This window comes from Chrysochloris asiatica, unplaced genomic scaffold (assembly GCF_000296735.1).
Source record: "Chrysochloris asiatica unplaced genomic scaffold, ChrAsi1.0 scaffold00366, whole genome shotgun sequence".
Classification (NCBI taxonomy): Eukaryota; Metazoa; Chordata; class Mammalia; order Afrosoricida; family Chrysochloridae; genus Chrysochloris; species Chrysochloris asiatica.
Window position 1 is genome coordinate 1,286,282 of NW_006408884.1, and position 14,342 is coordinate 1,300,623.

The following is a 14,342-nucleotide window of genomic DNA, read 5'->3' on the forward strand; positions in this document are numbered from 1 at the left end:
CTTCTGTGGACCCAGTTGGGGACCTGGTTGGCAAGAAGTGTGAAGAGGCCTGGGGACTCTTGGGCCCAGAGTCAGTGGCGTGGCCACAGAGGACTTGAGAGGAGAGTGGAGCTACCAGCTGACGGGAAGAGAGGACATATGGACAGGAGCGCCCACACTTGCAGATGATACCCACGTGACCTGGATCGAATGACTGGATGGATGATCAGAGCTCAACCCGGAGAGGAAAGAAGAGGGGACAAAGAAAAAAAAAAAAAATAGTAAGTTGATGCAGTCTGATGAACTTGACCTATACCTATGGAGCAACGACTCAAAAGAAGGAACAAATTCTCACAGCAAGAAACATTCACACACACCCACACACATAGAGTGGACCGAGAAGGGCAGCTTGGACATTGGATACTCAAATGGGGAGGGGGAGGCTACAAAGGCAAGAAGTGACGGGCTTACAAGCTTTCAAGAGGGAACCTGGTGCTAGGGAGCATGGCAGAAGGCAGAATCTCCATTAGGTATTATTCAATCTGTCTGGCCGGAGCTAATGAAATGAAATACAGATGGGTAACTTGTGATACTGTAGTGAATAATGCTTGTCGGGACGGATTATGAGAGTTGGAAATGCAGAGGTGGAGGTTTTGTAACAAGGAAGGGAGTGATTAATTCTTCAGGATAGGAGCGGAGGCCTCTGGGACCATCAAAGGAGAAGAGCCGGAAGCGGGACCCTACCCATAGAAACAGTGATGCCTGCGATAGAGACAGAGATCATGACGTGGAGTGATGAAGTGACTGGGGCTTCTGACACAGAGAGGGAAAGGGACTGTGGGCTGAAAACTGGGGGATGGAGGGGAAACTGTAGGGGGCGGGTTTCTGGGATATACCCTTTGGGTGGTTGATGATGCATGGAGGGGATTGGAACCATGGCAGTGAGATGATATACGATGAAATGAATGTAAAACTAAAGTTCTCCCATGTAAATTATCATATAATTCACAATAAAACATTAAAAAAAATTAAATGGGAACCTTTTCAACTATGAGCAAAGGCAATTTTCTTTGGTTGTTGCTATTGTTTTTGCAAAGTATACTGTCAACACAAATATATAGAAATGGTAGTAGCAAATCCATACTGTCAAATATATCACTGTCAGCTGCATTTGGTCCTAAACAAACACAGAGTAATATTATTAGTTAAACAATGGCAGACATAGGAGTTTCTAAGTTTTGAGATAGGAAATGAAAGAATAATACTGAACAAACTTTTGGAAACATAACTTTTCCATAAACATTTCCATCTAAGAAGGACACAAATGAAAATAGAGTCCATGGACTATAATATGATCTGGATGCAAAGGTTCATTAGCTGTAGATTGGTCATGTAATGACAGGAACAAAAAACATCACAAATATACATGTATCTTTGGTTTTGATTGTAGGATTTTAAGAGATGAGAACAAAAATGAATACATGATATTTTCTTTTTAACATAAATGATCATGATGATGTTTTTGTTTGTCACCTTGGCTTATTGTTGTTGTTAAGTGACCTTTAGTTGGATTGTGACTCAAAGCAACCCTGTATAGGGCTTCTGAGGAGAGGCTTGATGGGTTTGCTAGCAGTCCAGTGTTGATCCTACAGCATCCTACCAGCTGTTGTTGTTAAGTGCCGTCGAGTCGATTCTGACCCCTAACGACCCTATACAGGGTTTCCAAGGCTATAAATCTTGACAGGAGTAGAAAGCCTCAACTTTCTCCTGCGAAGCAGCTGGTAGTTTCAAACTGCTGACCTTAAGGTTCGCAGCCTGATTTGTAACCACTACGCTATAATGTTCCTTTTAGTCAAACATGAATCTAAGTGTTGCTATGAAGGTACTACATAGATGGGGTGAATGTTTATAAGCAGCAGAATATAAATAAAGCTTATTCTTGATGACATAAATAGGCCTCATCAAGTCAATTGGAAGGCCTTAAGAAACAAAAATTGAGTTTTCTCAAAGAGTAGATATTCAGCCTTAAAATTACAGCATCCATTCCTACTTAGTTTCCAGATTAGTCCTAAGAGGGAGCTTCAATAAGTTCATTGAAGAATAGAATTGAACAATGCTAAATCAATACATAATTTTAAAAATAAAGAAAAAAATTCCACAAACTTTTTTAAGCCCCCTTGTGTGCATATATAAGGACTCCTGGTGGCACTGAGGTTGGTGATCCAAGCCAGCAGCCTTTCCACAGGAGAATAATGAGACTGTTGGCTCCAATAAATTATTGTTGTTGTTGTTGTTGTTAGGTGCCATCGAGTTGTTACCAACTCATAGTGACCCTAATCACAGCAGGATGAAACAATATCTGATCCTGGGCCAACGTCACTACTGTTGCCACACTTGAGTCCACCTATGCTGCCATGTGGACAATCCATCTAGTTAGGGGTCTTCCTCTTGAAATGGTTGAACATTAACCATTTCCTTTTGGTACAGTGACAACAAACTAACAGATGAGTGATGGTGCTACATTACCAGTAGGATGGTATTTGATGCAATCGCTTTGGAAAACAGCATGGCTATTCTTCATAACGTTGCAAATGGAAATACCCCATGAAACAGCAATTCCTCTACTTGTTATCTTTTCACAAGAAATAAGAGTCATAACATGAGCAAATATGTGCATAACCAGGTTCATTTTAGCACTATTCACACTGCAAAAGAATGGAGACAGCCTAAATAACCATCTATGAAAGAATGGATAAACAAATTTTGATACATACACACAATGGACTACTATGCACCACTGAAGAATGATGATGAATCTGTAAAACATCTCATAACACAAATTGATCAAATAATTTAACAGCTACAAATAAAATGTCCAGGCACAAATGGTTTTACAGGTTAATTCTATTAAACATTCAGAAAAGTGCTAATACTAATTTTCTTAAAAACTTCAGAGTATAGAAAAGGATGGAGAACTCCTGAATTCATAGCCCTGATACAAAAATCAGGTAAAGACATCAGTCAAAAGGAAAATTACAGACCAATATCCCTCATGAACATGTTGTTGTTAGGTGCCACCAAGTTGATTCTGACTCATAGCAACCTGATACACAACATTAGGAAATACTGCCCGGGTTTCACCATCCTAATAGCCTAGTGGTTAAAAATCGGGCTGTGAACCTTAAGGTCAGCGGTTCAAAACTACCAGCTGCTCCGCGGGAGAAAGATAAGGCTTTCTACTCCCGTAAAGATTTACACCCTTGGAAACCCTCTACAGGGTCACTATGGGTCGGAACCGACTCGATGGCACTTAACAACAACAACAAAAATGATCATTTTTAGCCAGCGCCCATTGCTGTTGCCACTGTGCTAGTTCATCGTGTTGGGGTTCTTACTCTTTTTTACCGTCCTTCCGCTTTACCTAACATGATACCCTTCTCCAAGGACTGGTCCTTCCTGACAGTATGGCTGAGGTCATAATTCCAGCAAATATGATGATATCCCTACCTACCTGAAGTAGTATCCATCAATCCATTGATTTACTATCTTTGTTTCCTTAAAAGCCTATTTTTTCTCAAATTATTACCTTTATTTTACACGCTCTGTAATATCAAAACACATTTTTATAAAAATCTTCCTCATTTTTAGAACTTTTAATAAATCATGCTTCTGCCCAGCTGTAGTTTTAAATCTAGCAATCATGCTGTTGTTGTTTGATGTCACTGAGTTGGAAACTTTCTGTATAACAGAAAGAAACACTGCCTGGTCCTGGGCCAATGGCACAATCATTGCTACGCCTGAACTCATTGTTGCCACCGCTGTGTAATTCCAAATAATTTTCTTTTTTCTTCTACCCTCCAGTTTACCAAACATGATATCCTTCTCCTGTGACTGGTTCCTCTTGATAATATAGCCAAAGTATGAGAGATGAAGTCTGGCCATCCTGGATTCCATGGAGCGTTCTGGATGTACTTCTTCCAACACAGATCTATTTGTTCTTTTGGAAGTCCATGGTACTTAAAATATTCTCCTCAAACACCATAGCTCAAATGCATCAGTTCTTCTACAGTCTTCTTTATTCACTGTCCAATATTTGCATCTATATGATTTTATTGAAGACGCCATGACTTGGAACAGGCTCACCTTAGTCCTCAAACCAACATCTTTGCTCTTCAACACTAAAGAGGTCCTGAGCAGCAGAATTGCCTAATGCAATATGTTGTTTGATTTCTTGATGGCTGCTTCCCTTAGTATTGATGATTGATCCGAGCAAAATGAAATCTTTGACAACTTCAATATTTTCTTAATTCTGGTGAATGTTGTTTATTGGTCTAATATTGAGGTCCAGAATAAATGAGGGACTCCAAAAATGCATCAGAAACTGAATAGCAGATTTGCAGGCCTGGGTATGAACACTAAAATTTTAAATTTGAGTCAACTACTATGAACCAATTTCTCTGATCAAGAGGAGAATATGTTCTTTGAATACCCGATACAATCACAAACACACACATTCCAATGCATTACTGATAAATCCATATTACAACTTCTGCAGCCACTAAACTATTTCTGTCCTTAGGGTGGTCTGTGATATCTTCATTGCACATTCTGGATGCATATAGGAACAGCAGGAGTTTTCTGTAAAATGCCATACTTAGAAAATATTAGCAGTATCACACATACTAATTTCAAGTTTTAAGGTAGAAGTATAAGTTACTTTAAGTTTAAAAATGAGTTAGACACAAGAAGTTAGCATACCGAGGAACTGATAGTGAATAGAGTAAAAATAATAATTCAAAATGCTTATTAAAGTTTAGATCCTTTAACTCACCCTTATAATAGAGATGATAAAAACCCAATATATTGTCACCTGGTCAATTATGACTCACATAACTATAGAAAGCAGAGAACAACTGTTCCTTAAAGCTTCCAATGCTGTCTGCAGAGTCGCTGCTGGGTTCAAATCACACCAACCATTAGCAGTAATGTGTTAACTACTGCATCACCAGGGCTCATTACAGGTTTTATACTAAGGTTGTTAAGTGCCACTGACTCAGTTCCAACTCATAGAGACCCTGCATAGCATTTCTGATAAGTGGCTGTTGGATTTGAACCTCTGACTTTGCAGTTAGCAGTCTAGTGCTTACTGTATAGCACCACACCAGGACAGAATTTATAGAACTATGCAACTAATACTGCAATAACAATTTTATATTAAAGTTCCAACTACTAAGAAAGATGATCATGATGTAGTGTGATTGTAAATTTTTCCCAATAATAACTTGGCAAAGATATTTACTTTCTGGTTTGATGTCATCACTACTTGAACTCTACACACCCAAAGGGGAGACTATCATTCTTCTTGAATCATTATTGATAGCTACAAAGCACTCAACATACACTTTTCTACACAACTTCTAGGCTCAGATGCTCGACACACTTTGAATCATTTTGTTTGAGTAAATAATTACTATTTTGTATTTGATAATCTCTAGTACTTTCTAGATGCCTAGAATTCTAATGAGAATTAATTTAAATACAAATTGAATTTCGTACTTAAAGTACAAAAGGATTCTGTGAGTTTAGAAAAATCCACACATTGGAACACAATTAAATATACTTTATAGTGATCAATTTTAGAATGGAAACCAAATAAAAGATTAAATAGGAAATAAATAAATGTTTAAAGACTAAATCATCTTCTGGGTTATGAGTTCAACTCTATAAGTGTAAGTGTAAGTCAACCTGAAAAAAAAAAAAAAAATGCTGAAGAGGTCTTGTGGCCTGTAAAATTTTTCATTTGCCTACTCACCCACAGGAGACATTTCTGGGACACTGGCAACATAAGGTCCATCCAAGAACTTTGGCTCATTATCATTAATATCCTGCACTTTGATGATGAATTCTGATTCTGGCTCCAGAGGTTTCCTCGTGTCTATGTCCACTGCCTGAGCACGAAGAGTGTAGAAAGGCTTTTCTTCTCTATCCAAGCTCCGGATTGCATGAATGTCTCCGGTGGTTTCATCAATGGTAAATACAGTGCCAGCACCATCTCCTGAGAGGGTGTACTTCACAGTACCCTCTCCCTTGTCTAAGTCGGAATGGAGCTTTACCAGAAAGAGAGAAAGAGAAAAGGTACACTTATTCAAAGGGTAATCTCCTAAAAAAAAGTCATATTTAACAGTATACATTTTGAAAACATATGTAAATTTTACATTTATTTTCATTTAAAAAAATTTTAACAGAAAAACTAAAAAAAAACAAACAACTATAGTGACCACCTATATAGCTACCTGTACTGCAGACTGCATATTTGCACTTTTATCTTTTACTCTTATTACTTGTGACATATCAATTATTTTATCCCTCTTTCTGTCCATCCAAAGATTCATCATGCTCTTTGAAGAATTTCAAAGTAAGATACAGACAACAGAACAAAAATGCAGTGCTGTGCATAAAAATCATTATGTTATAGATTGGATCTATTTATTTTGTAACTATTTGGTTTTGTGTTTGTGTTTTTTTGTTTGTTTGTTTTTTCTGAAAGGAAATATAAAAATCTTAAGTACACTGATGAGTACATTTTAAAGAATTGTTTTCATGGACATTGTTGTTTGTTGTCAAATGTTGTCCACTTGCTGCAGACTCATAGTGACCCTGTATAGGGTTTAGGAGGGAACACATCTTTGCAGGAGCAGAAAAGCCTCATCTTTCTCCTGGTGAGTGGCTGATGAGCTCAAACTGCTGGACTTGTGGTTCACAGCCCTGTGCTTTTCTTACAGAGCCACGGTACTCCTGGGGTTATTATTAGTGTTAGAAATACCATCATTACAAGATAATCCTTTCTGCTTAGAGAATACAGTAACATGTAGTTAGAAATATGATGGAATATAATTCCTACCTAATCAATATTAAAGGAGCTCTAGTAGCGTAGTGGTTACGAATCAGACTGGTAACGTTAAGGTCAGCTGTTCAAAACTACCAGCTGTTCCATGGGAGAAAGATGAGTCTTTTGCTCCCGTAAAAAGATTTACAGCCTCAGAAACCCTGTACAGGGTTGCTATGAATTGGAACCTACTCCATGGCACATAACAACAACAACCAATATTGTATTCTTTAAGCTTCACTTTGAGTTGCTAAAATACCATCTTCACATTGTTATTGTTACTGTTAAGTGCCGTCAAATCAATTCTGACCTATAGTGACCCTGTATAGGGTTTCCGAGGAGTGGCTGGTGAACTTGAACCACCAACTTTGTGGTTCAAACTGACCTTGCAGTCCAGCACATTAACCCATAGCATCACTAATTTATAAACCTTTCAAGTGTTCTGAAGACAGAACACTTGATCTGAATTCAAAGATAGTTAAAGAAATCCAAAAAAACATGCAGCTGTCTCCTTTTGAGAGGAAAGATTTAGCAAGCCAGTATATTTTTCAGATGCCTTGTGCAGAGGTTAAAGCATCTTGGCTGCTAACCAAAAGGTTGGCAATTCCAATCCACCACCATAACCATGGGAGAAAGAAAATGACTCGCTATGGCAGTTTGCTGAAGATTTACGACTTTGAAAAGCCTATTGGGCAGTTCTACTTTTTGCTTTCAGTCTAAAGGAACTCCATAAGAGTGAGTTTTGGGTATGGTTGTTGATGTTGTTAAGTGCCATCAATATGGTTCCAACTCATAGCAACCTTGTAGAGCAGCGTCTCTCAATTTTACATACTGAATTCAAACAAGTTGCTCAGTGTTATTCAGGCAAATGCTTGATACAATCATTGATTATCCTTTCCTATTCTTAGAAAAATGGGTTAGTTTCATTTATTCTATAATATTTATTTATTTACTCTATAATATAATATAATAAATATTCTATAGTTTTATTCAAACATTGGATAACTTCGAAGTTAATACATATAGTTTACTATATAAAGAGACTTCAAAAAGTTTCTGAAAAAATTGAATTAAAAGACAGACAATGATTAGAAGAGACATTAGAAAATTTGCTACATCAAAGATACCCATGGAGGAAAAGTTTCAGTAGAGCTCCATGCTTAGATGAGAAATACAGAACTAATTTTTCACTTCTGAAAAATTAGCCATTAGAAATCTTATGAATGGCATTGAAATATGTCTGGTATTGTATCAACAGATAAGCCCCTCAGTTTAAAAGACATTCAAAATATGGCTGGAAAGAGCTGACTCCTTAAAGTAGAATCAGTCTTAATGGCATGGATGGAGAAAAGCTTTCAGGACCTAACTTAGCTGTTATGGCATGATTCAGAATGAGAAGAAGTAGCTACAAACATCCATTAATAATTATAGCTTATAAAATATACCAATCTAGAAAAATTTCAAAAAAGAAATGTACCATTTAAAGATCAATATCTTAGGCATTAGAGAGGTGATATGGACTATACTGGCCATTTACAATCTGTTAATCATGTGGTTTACTATGCCAGAAATGACAAATTGAAGAGAAAGTGGTATTGCATTCATCAACAAAGACATTTTAAGGTCTATCTTGAAGTACAAGTCTGTCTGTGATGGCATCTTTGTTTAATTTCCATAGGGTAGGAGTCCATAAGGTAACCTGTACATAACTACAAGGAAGACCAATTAATAAAACTATTATTCCAATTTATACACCAACCACTAAACAAAAAGATATTGAAGAATTGTACCAACTTCTGCAGTCAGAATTTGAACAAACATGCCATCAAGATGCACTGATAATTACTGGTGATTGGAAAGCGAAGTTGGAAACAAAGAGGAAAGATCGAAAGTTTGAAAATATGACTGAAAAAAAAAAAAAAAAAGACACCAAACCATACCTTCCACTGCACTGTCTGCTTCTCTATTGTGTTTGATGAACTGGTGCAATGGTCACACAGAACTCAGTCAATTAGGGAGTTTATTAGGGAAGTTAATACGTTACAATTCATGATCAGACGATGCTCAGGGCACAGTCGTTCTAATCAGCTGTTGATAAATGCACACAGGTCACACCACTTCACCATAAGCCTCAGTCTGAAGACACTCAGCTCTAGCTCCATGGGTCAACAAACCTGTCTCCTCCACTTTTGTGCTTGGAGGGACCACACTCTACGAGCAAGACTGCTGTCCAAAGTCACTCCATTTTATTTTCTCTGAAGGCTGGAAGCTGTCTGGGGCTCTGGCTCTTGGTTTGACTGTTGCTGCTCCTTTGTCATTCTCTTGGTGTCACGGCTTTCTGTTGTTGGGTGGAGTTGGTCCAATGGGCAGGGAACTCAGGCTTCATAAGGACATGCTCCTCTCGTGACTCTTGTTTGATGGTACTGAGATTCCCCTTCCTGCTTTTGAGATGTTAGGTCAAATGGGTACCAGCTTCAAGATTGGGTGAGAATCCCCACACTCCTCATGGCACTTCAGATCAGCTAACTCCTTCACTCACTCTGTCATCCCTTGTTCCCTATAGGCTAGGTCAGAGTCCATAGGATCAGGAGTCCATAAAACTCCCTGAACTTCAGACAAACAATCCCTTCCTCATCTCTCTCTCAACATATTGCTTCCTTGCTGCTTTCTCAACAACTTCCACTCATCAGTCTGACCCAGGTGGTCACCAGTGACCATACTACTCTAAGTACTTTCCAGCTCCCTCTAACTTTCAGTCCTACTTTGGAGTTTTCTCTGATGGGTACAGATTTTTCCTGCTTCAATGCATCCAACAAGAAACTGCTTGCTTGAAACTCTAAATACCAATGATTTTTCTTTCCACAAGTCTTTCCTTGAAACATAAATCTGTTCTTTCAGAAACTCTGGGTGGGGTTAAAGTTTCTACCTAAGTCCCTAACTCTATGCAAAAACCCAAGTGATTTCACCCCCAGATGACTCCATAACATCACTACATTTCTTTCAACCATTACAAATAACAATAAGCAATGACAGCCCTTCTCTATACGGCAGTTGTGAGGATGACACGGTTCCTGCTTAAGCCACTGTGCCACTAGGGCCTCTATATTTACAAAGTGCTCTTTCAAAATATCATCTTATGTGTCTAAAAAAAAAAAAAAGGCTCTAGGTCCTTTCCCAACTAACCTTTTCAGACATCCTATTGTGTTTCATCTATGTGTGGCCAAGGTGTTTTGAGTGGAGAACACAATTCTAGTTCTCCCTAAAATGCCTTTTTAAAATTACTGGTAGAGCCAGGTCACCAGTGGTATCCATGGGGGCACTTGCCAGAAGACATACAAGTCAGGACCCCTACTTGTTAGCCTGGAATCTGGAAGTGTTCATACTTAAGTTTCTGGGGATTTGGCTTGAGACCAGCTATTCTAACCCAAAGGTTAATGTGTACAGGCAAAAGCACAAATGGTTCAAATGCCCTTACTCTCTAAACTCACCCCATCCCCAGGTCCACATGGACATATCCAGGAGCACAGTTTGCAAGGAAAAAAATAATAAAAAGCACAGGTCTAGACTGAGCCTCTCTTATCAGAGATGGACAAATGGGCGCAAAGACCAACCTTTCTAGGAGAATCCCAGAGGAGAAATTTACTTAAAACATTTTTCAAAAGAAATTGACTTGTCTATATTTTCATTTTTTTGTTTCTAAATTAACATACTGTAATATTAACTTTGGAGTCCTGGTGTGGTGCTGTGGGTTAATGAGCAAGACTGCAAAGCCATTTGAACTGCAAGGTCGGCAGTTCAAGCTCACCAGCTGCACCAGAAACCCTATAGAGGGTCGCTATGGGTCAGAACCGACTCGACAGCACTTAACAACAACAACAATATTAACTTTTGTTATATTGTTGTTAAATGTTGTCCAGTCTGTTCCAACTCATATAAACCCTGTTAGGGCTTCCAAACAGCAGCTGGTACGTTAGAACTGTCAACCTTGTGGTTAGCAGTCCAGTGCTTGCTTGTTCTTTAGGGGTGTACAATTCTGTAAGTCTATCCATTTGCTTACCACTATGACTAGGTCAGAGCAGTTCCTTCACCCTCCAAAATTCCATTAAGCCCTTGCCCCACTTGGAAACACTGACCTATACTTTGTCCCTATAGATTTGCTTTCCCCAGAATGTCACCTAAGTGTCATCATACATGATGTAACTTATGCATACTGACTTCTTTCATTCAGCATAATGTCTGAGGTTTGACCAGGTCATGCAATTTGGCTGTGCCAAAGTTTCTTTTCCATTCACTCTTTTACTCATATTTAGGTGGTTTCGAGCAATTTTGAAATAAAGTTACTTATAAATAACAGCAACAACAAAAATAACAAAAAGTTTCACTTCCTATATCCCTTCATTCTTTTTCTTACAAACCCCCGTTACTTCAATGAGTCTAGAACCATTTCAATGAACAGTGCTTCTGATACTAAACTGCAAAAGCAAACTATGACTCCAAATCATTCCTCCCACATCGCTCTGTGTTTTGCTGTTGGGTTCCATAATTCATTGCTGTGGACATACAGAACTCAGACAATATCCTCACAGTTCTTTTAGGGAAGTTAACAGTTACAGTTCAGGATCAGAAAGTGCTCAGGCACAGTTTTTCCAGTCAACTGTTGATAATACCCACAGGACACACTGCTCTACCATAAGCCTCAGGCTGAAATCACTGAGCTCCAGCTTCATGGGTCAGCTAACTTTGCTCCCTCACTTAAGTGACTGGAGGCACCACACTCTGCAAGAGAGGATCCTGCCCCAAGTCACTCAGCTATACTGGCTCTGTGGGCTGGGAAGTCCACTACTCTGTCTGCCTCTCAGTTCTGTTGCTGATGCTGCTGCTCTGTCACTCATCTGGCATCACAGGTTTCTGGTCCAGAGTCAAGGAGGCACAAAGATTTGGGGGTCCAAAGGATGGATCTTCTTTTTTTTAATGGTAGTAAAATCTACCCGTGTGCTTCTGAGCCAGCTCATTTTATATCCATGCTAGAGTTTCAAGCTTTCATAATTTATAATTAATTCTGCTAACACCCACAGTGGAATCATGCCATCCTATCAGTATCTTCTCCCACCTTCTATTACTCAGACACAGTGGAACAGAAACATCACTTAGTGGGAGTTACAAACTAGGGCTAGAAGAAACATTAGATAATTCACTACACCATGATGGCATTGGTGGTAGAAACTGTCCTAGACATAGCATGATCATTTTTTATTTCTTTTGGTTTGTAACAAACTTTTTATTTAGTATTAGTTGTTTAACATACACTTATGGTGCTAGCAGGGGGAGGGAAAACAGAAGTCTCTTGCAGAATCTCAAGGAAATGTCAGGAAATATATGCCCAGCATTATCCTTTTGTTTTGGGCTTACTGGGTGAATAGCAATTTCCTTACTTAAGCATCAGATCTCAGGTTTTGTCCACTAAAAATACTGAGATTTCAGTTTGAAGACACCCTTAAATCTTAAGCGTAGCAAACCCAGCTACCTTGTTTATATAAGTAGAATGATTCACCTCTCCATTTTAGATGGCTTGATGTTTGTGGAAGATCTTAGTATTGCTTGTCTCATTCACTGCCAAGAATCGAATAAGAAGTGGTCTTCAGGGACACTTAAGACAATTACAACTCTAGTACACAAGTCAAATATTACAAACTTAACATTTACATATTGAAAGCAATGACATAACATCAAATAAAATTAAACAGGTTTTACTTTTTCTTCACAAGAACATAAAACTTATGGAGTACTTAACACAATTTTTTTTTTTTTTTAAGTAACATGAGTTTTCCTTGTAAGAGTCCTTGGGTAGTTATGACAGAATAGGTTCCACTTTTTGTTTGTTTCTTTGAACAGGGATTTTATTCCAAACTTTATTCCTCCCCCTCTATCAGACCGGCTTCCTCCACCTGCCACCCACCACCTACTTCTTGGTGTTCCACAGCATAAGGAATCACATGGAGGAGGGTAATCCCTTTCCATAGAAGGGGGAATCCCTCTTTCTTGTCTGCCAACCCGATCCTGACAGTTGAGTATAGATCACTACCAGCTGCTTGAGTAACTGTTTAGATTTCTACTATATCTCTTATGTAAGCTGCTGTAAACATCCAAACAACAGATTCCACCATAAGATGCTAGGGTTACCATAGCTCTCAACAGATTCCACCATAAGATGCTAGGGTTACCATAGCTCTCATAGGAATCTCTACGTGAGTTACCAGAGCTCTCATAGGAGCCACGACTAGGATGTTCTGAAGAGTCACAATCATGGCAATGTTGTTGTTGATGTTATGTGTCGTGGCATCAGTTCCAACTCATAGTGACCCTGTGCAGGGTTTCCAAGGCTGTAAATCTTTACAGGTGCAGAAAGCCTCATCTATCTCCTGTTGATCTGCTGGTAGTTTTGAACTGCTGATCCTGAGATTAGCATCCTGATTCGTAACCACTATGCTACCAGAACTCCTGAATCATGGCCATAGCTATCACTATAGTCTCTGACTGCATAGTCATCATATGAACTGGAATGACCATAATCACAATATGTATAATCTCTTGGTGGTGGTGCATAATCTTTTGTATCATGAGAATTTGGGTAATCTCTGATTGAATATATGTCTTTAGTAGAATATCCACCATCTCTTGGTGACAGATAAACATCTCTAACAGGGGGCAGGGGTCCCATCATAGTTATTGTTGTTAGGTGCCATCGTGTCAGTACCGACCCATAGTGACCTTATGCAAAGCAGAAAGTAACACTGTCCAATCCTGGGCCAACCTCATTACTGTTGCCATGCTTGAGTCCATCAATGCTGCCACTTGGCCAATCCATCTCCCTGGGGGTCTTCCTCTTTTTCTCTGACCCTCCTCATTACCAAACACGATACCCTTCTCCAATGACTGGTCCCTCCTGACAATATGTCTGAAGATTTCTTGACTGCTTCTTCCATGAGTGTTGATAGTTGATCCAATAAGAATGCAGTCTTTGACAATTTCATTCTTTTCTCCATTGATAAGAATGTTGTTTATTGGTCCAGTGGTGTGGATTTTTGTTTTCTTTACATTGAGATGTAATCCATACCAAAGGCTGTGCTCTTTGATCTTCATCAGAAAATGTTTTAAGTCCTTTTCACTTTCAGCAAGCAAGGCTGTATCATTTGCATATCACAGGTTGTTAATGAGTCTTCCTTCAATCCTGATGTCACATTTTTCTTCACAGAACCCAGCTTCTCAAATTATTTGCTAAGCATACAAGTTGAATAAGTATGGTGAAAGAATACAACCTTGACACACACATTTTTCATTTTAAACCATTCAGTGTTCCCATATTCTGTTCGAACAACTGCTACTTGGTCCATGTACAGATAAATCATGAGCACAATTAAGTGTTCCGGAATACTCATACTTTGCAATGTTGTCCATAGCTTGTCATGATCCACACAAT

The 14,342-nt window shown here is 38.8% G+C and overlaps 1 protein-coding gene across 1 annotated transcript in view; it reads right to left on the reverse strand.

Annotated features, from left to right (window-relative positions):
• The window catches only part of CDH12 (cadherin 12, type 2 (N-cadherin 2)), an 868,078-nt gene that overhangs the window by 404,607 nt on the left and 449,129 nt on the right, over nucleotides 1-14,342 (reverse strand). The window contains exon 3 of the mRNA XM_006876219.1: nucleotides 5,792-6,086. Coding sequence (XP_006876281.1) covers nucleotides 5,792-6,086 — 295 coding nt within the window. The remainder of the gene's footprint in view (nucleotides 1-5,791; nucleotides 6,087-14,342) is intronic.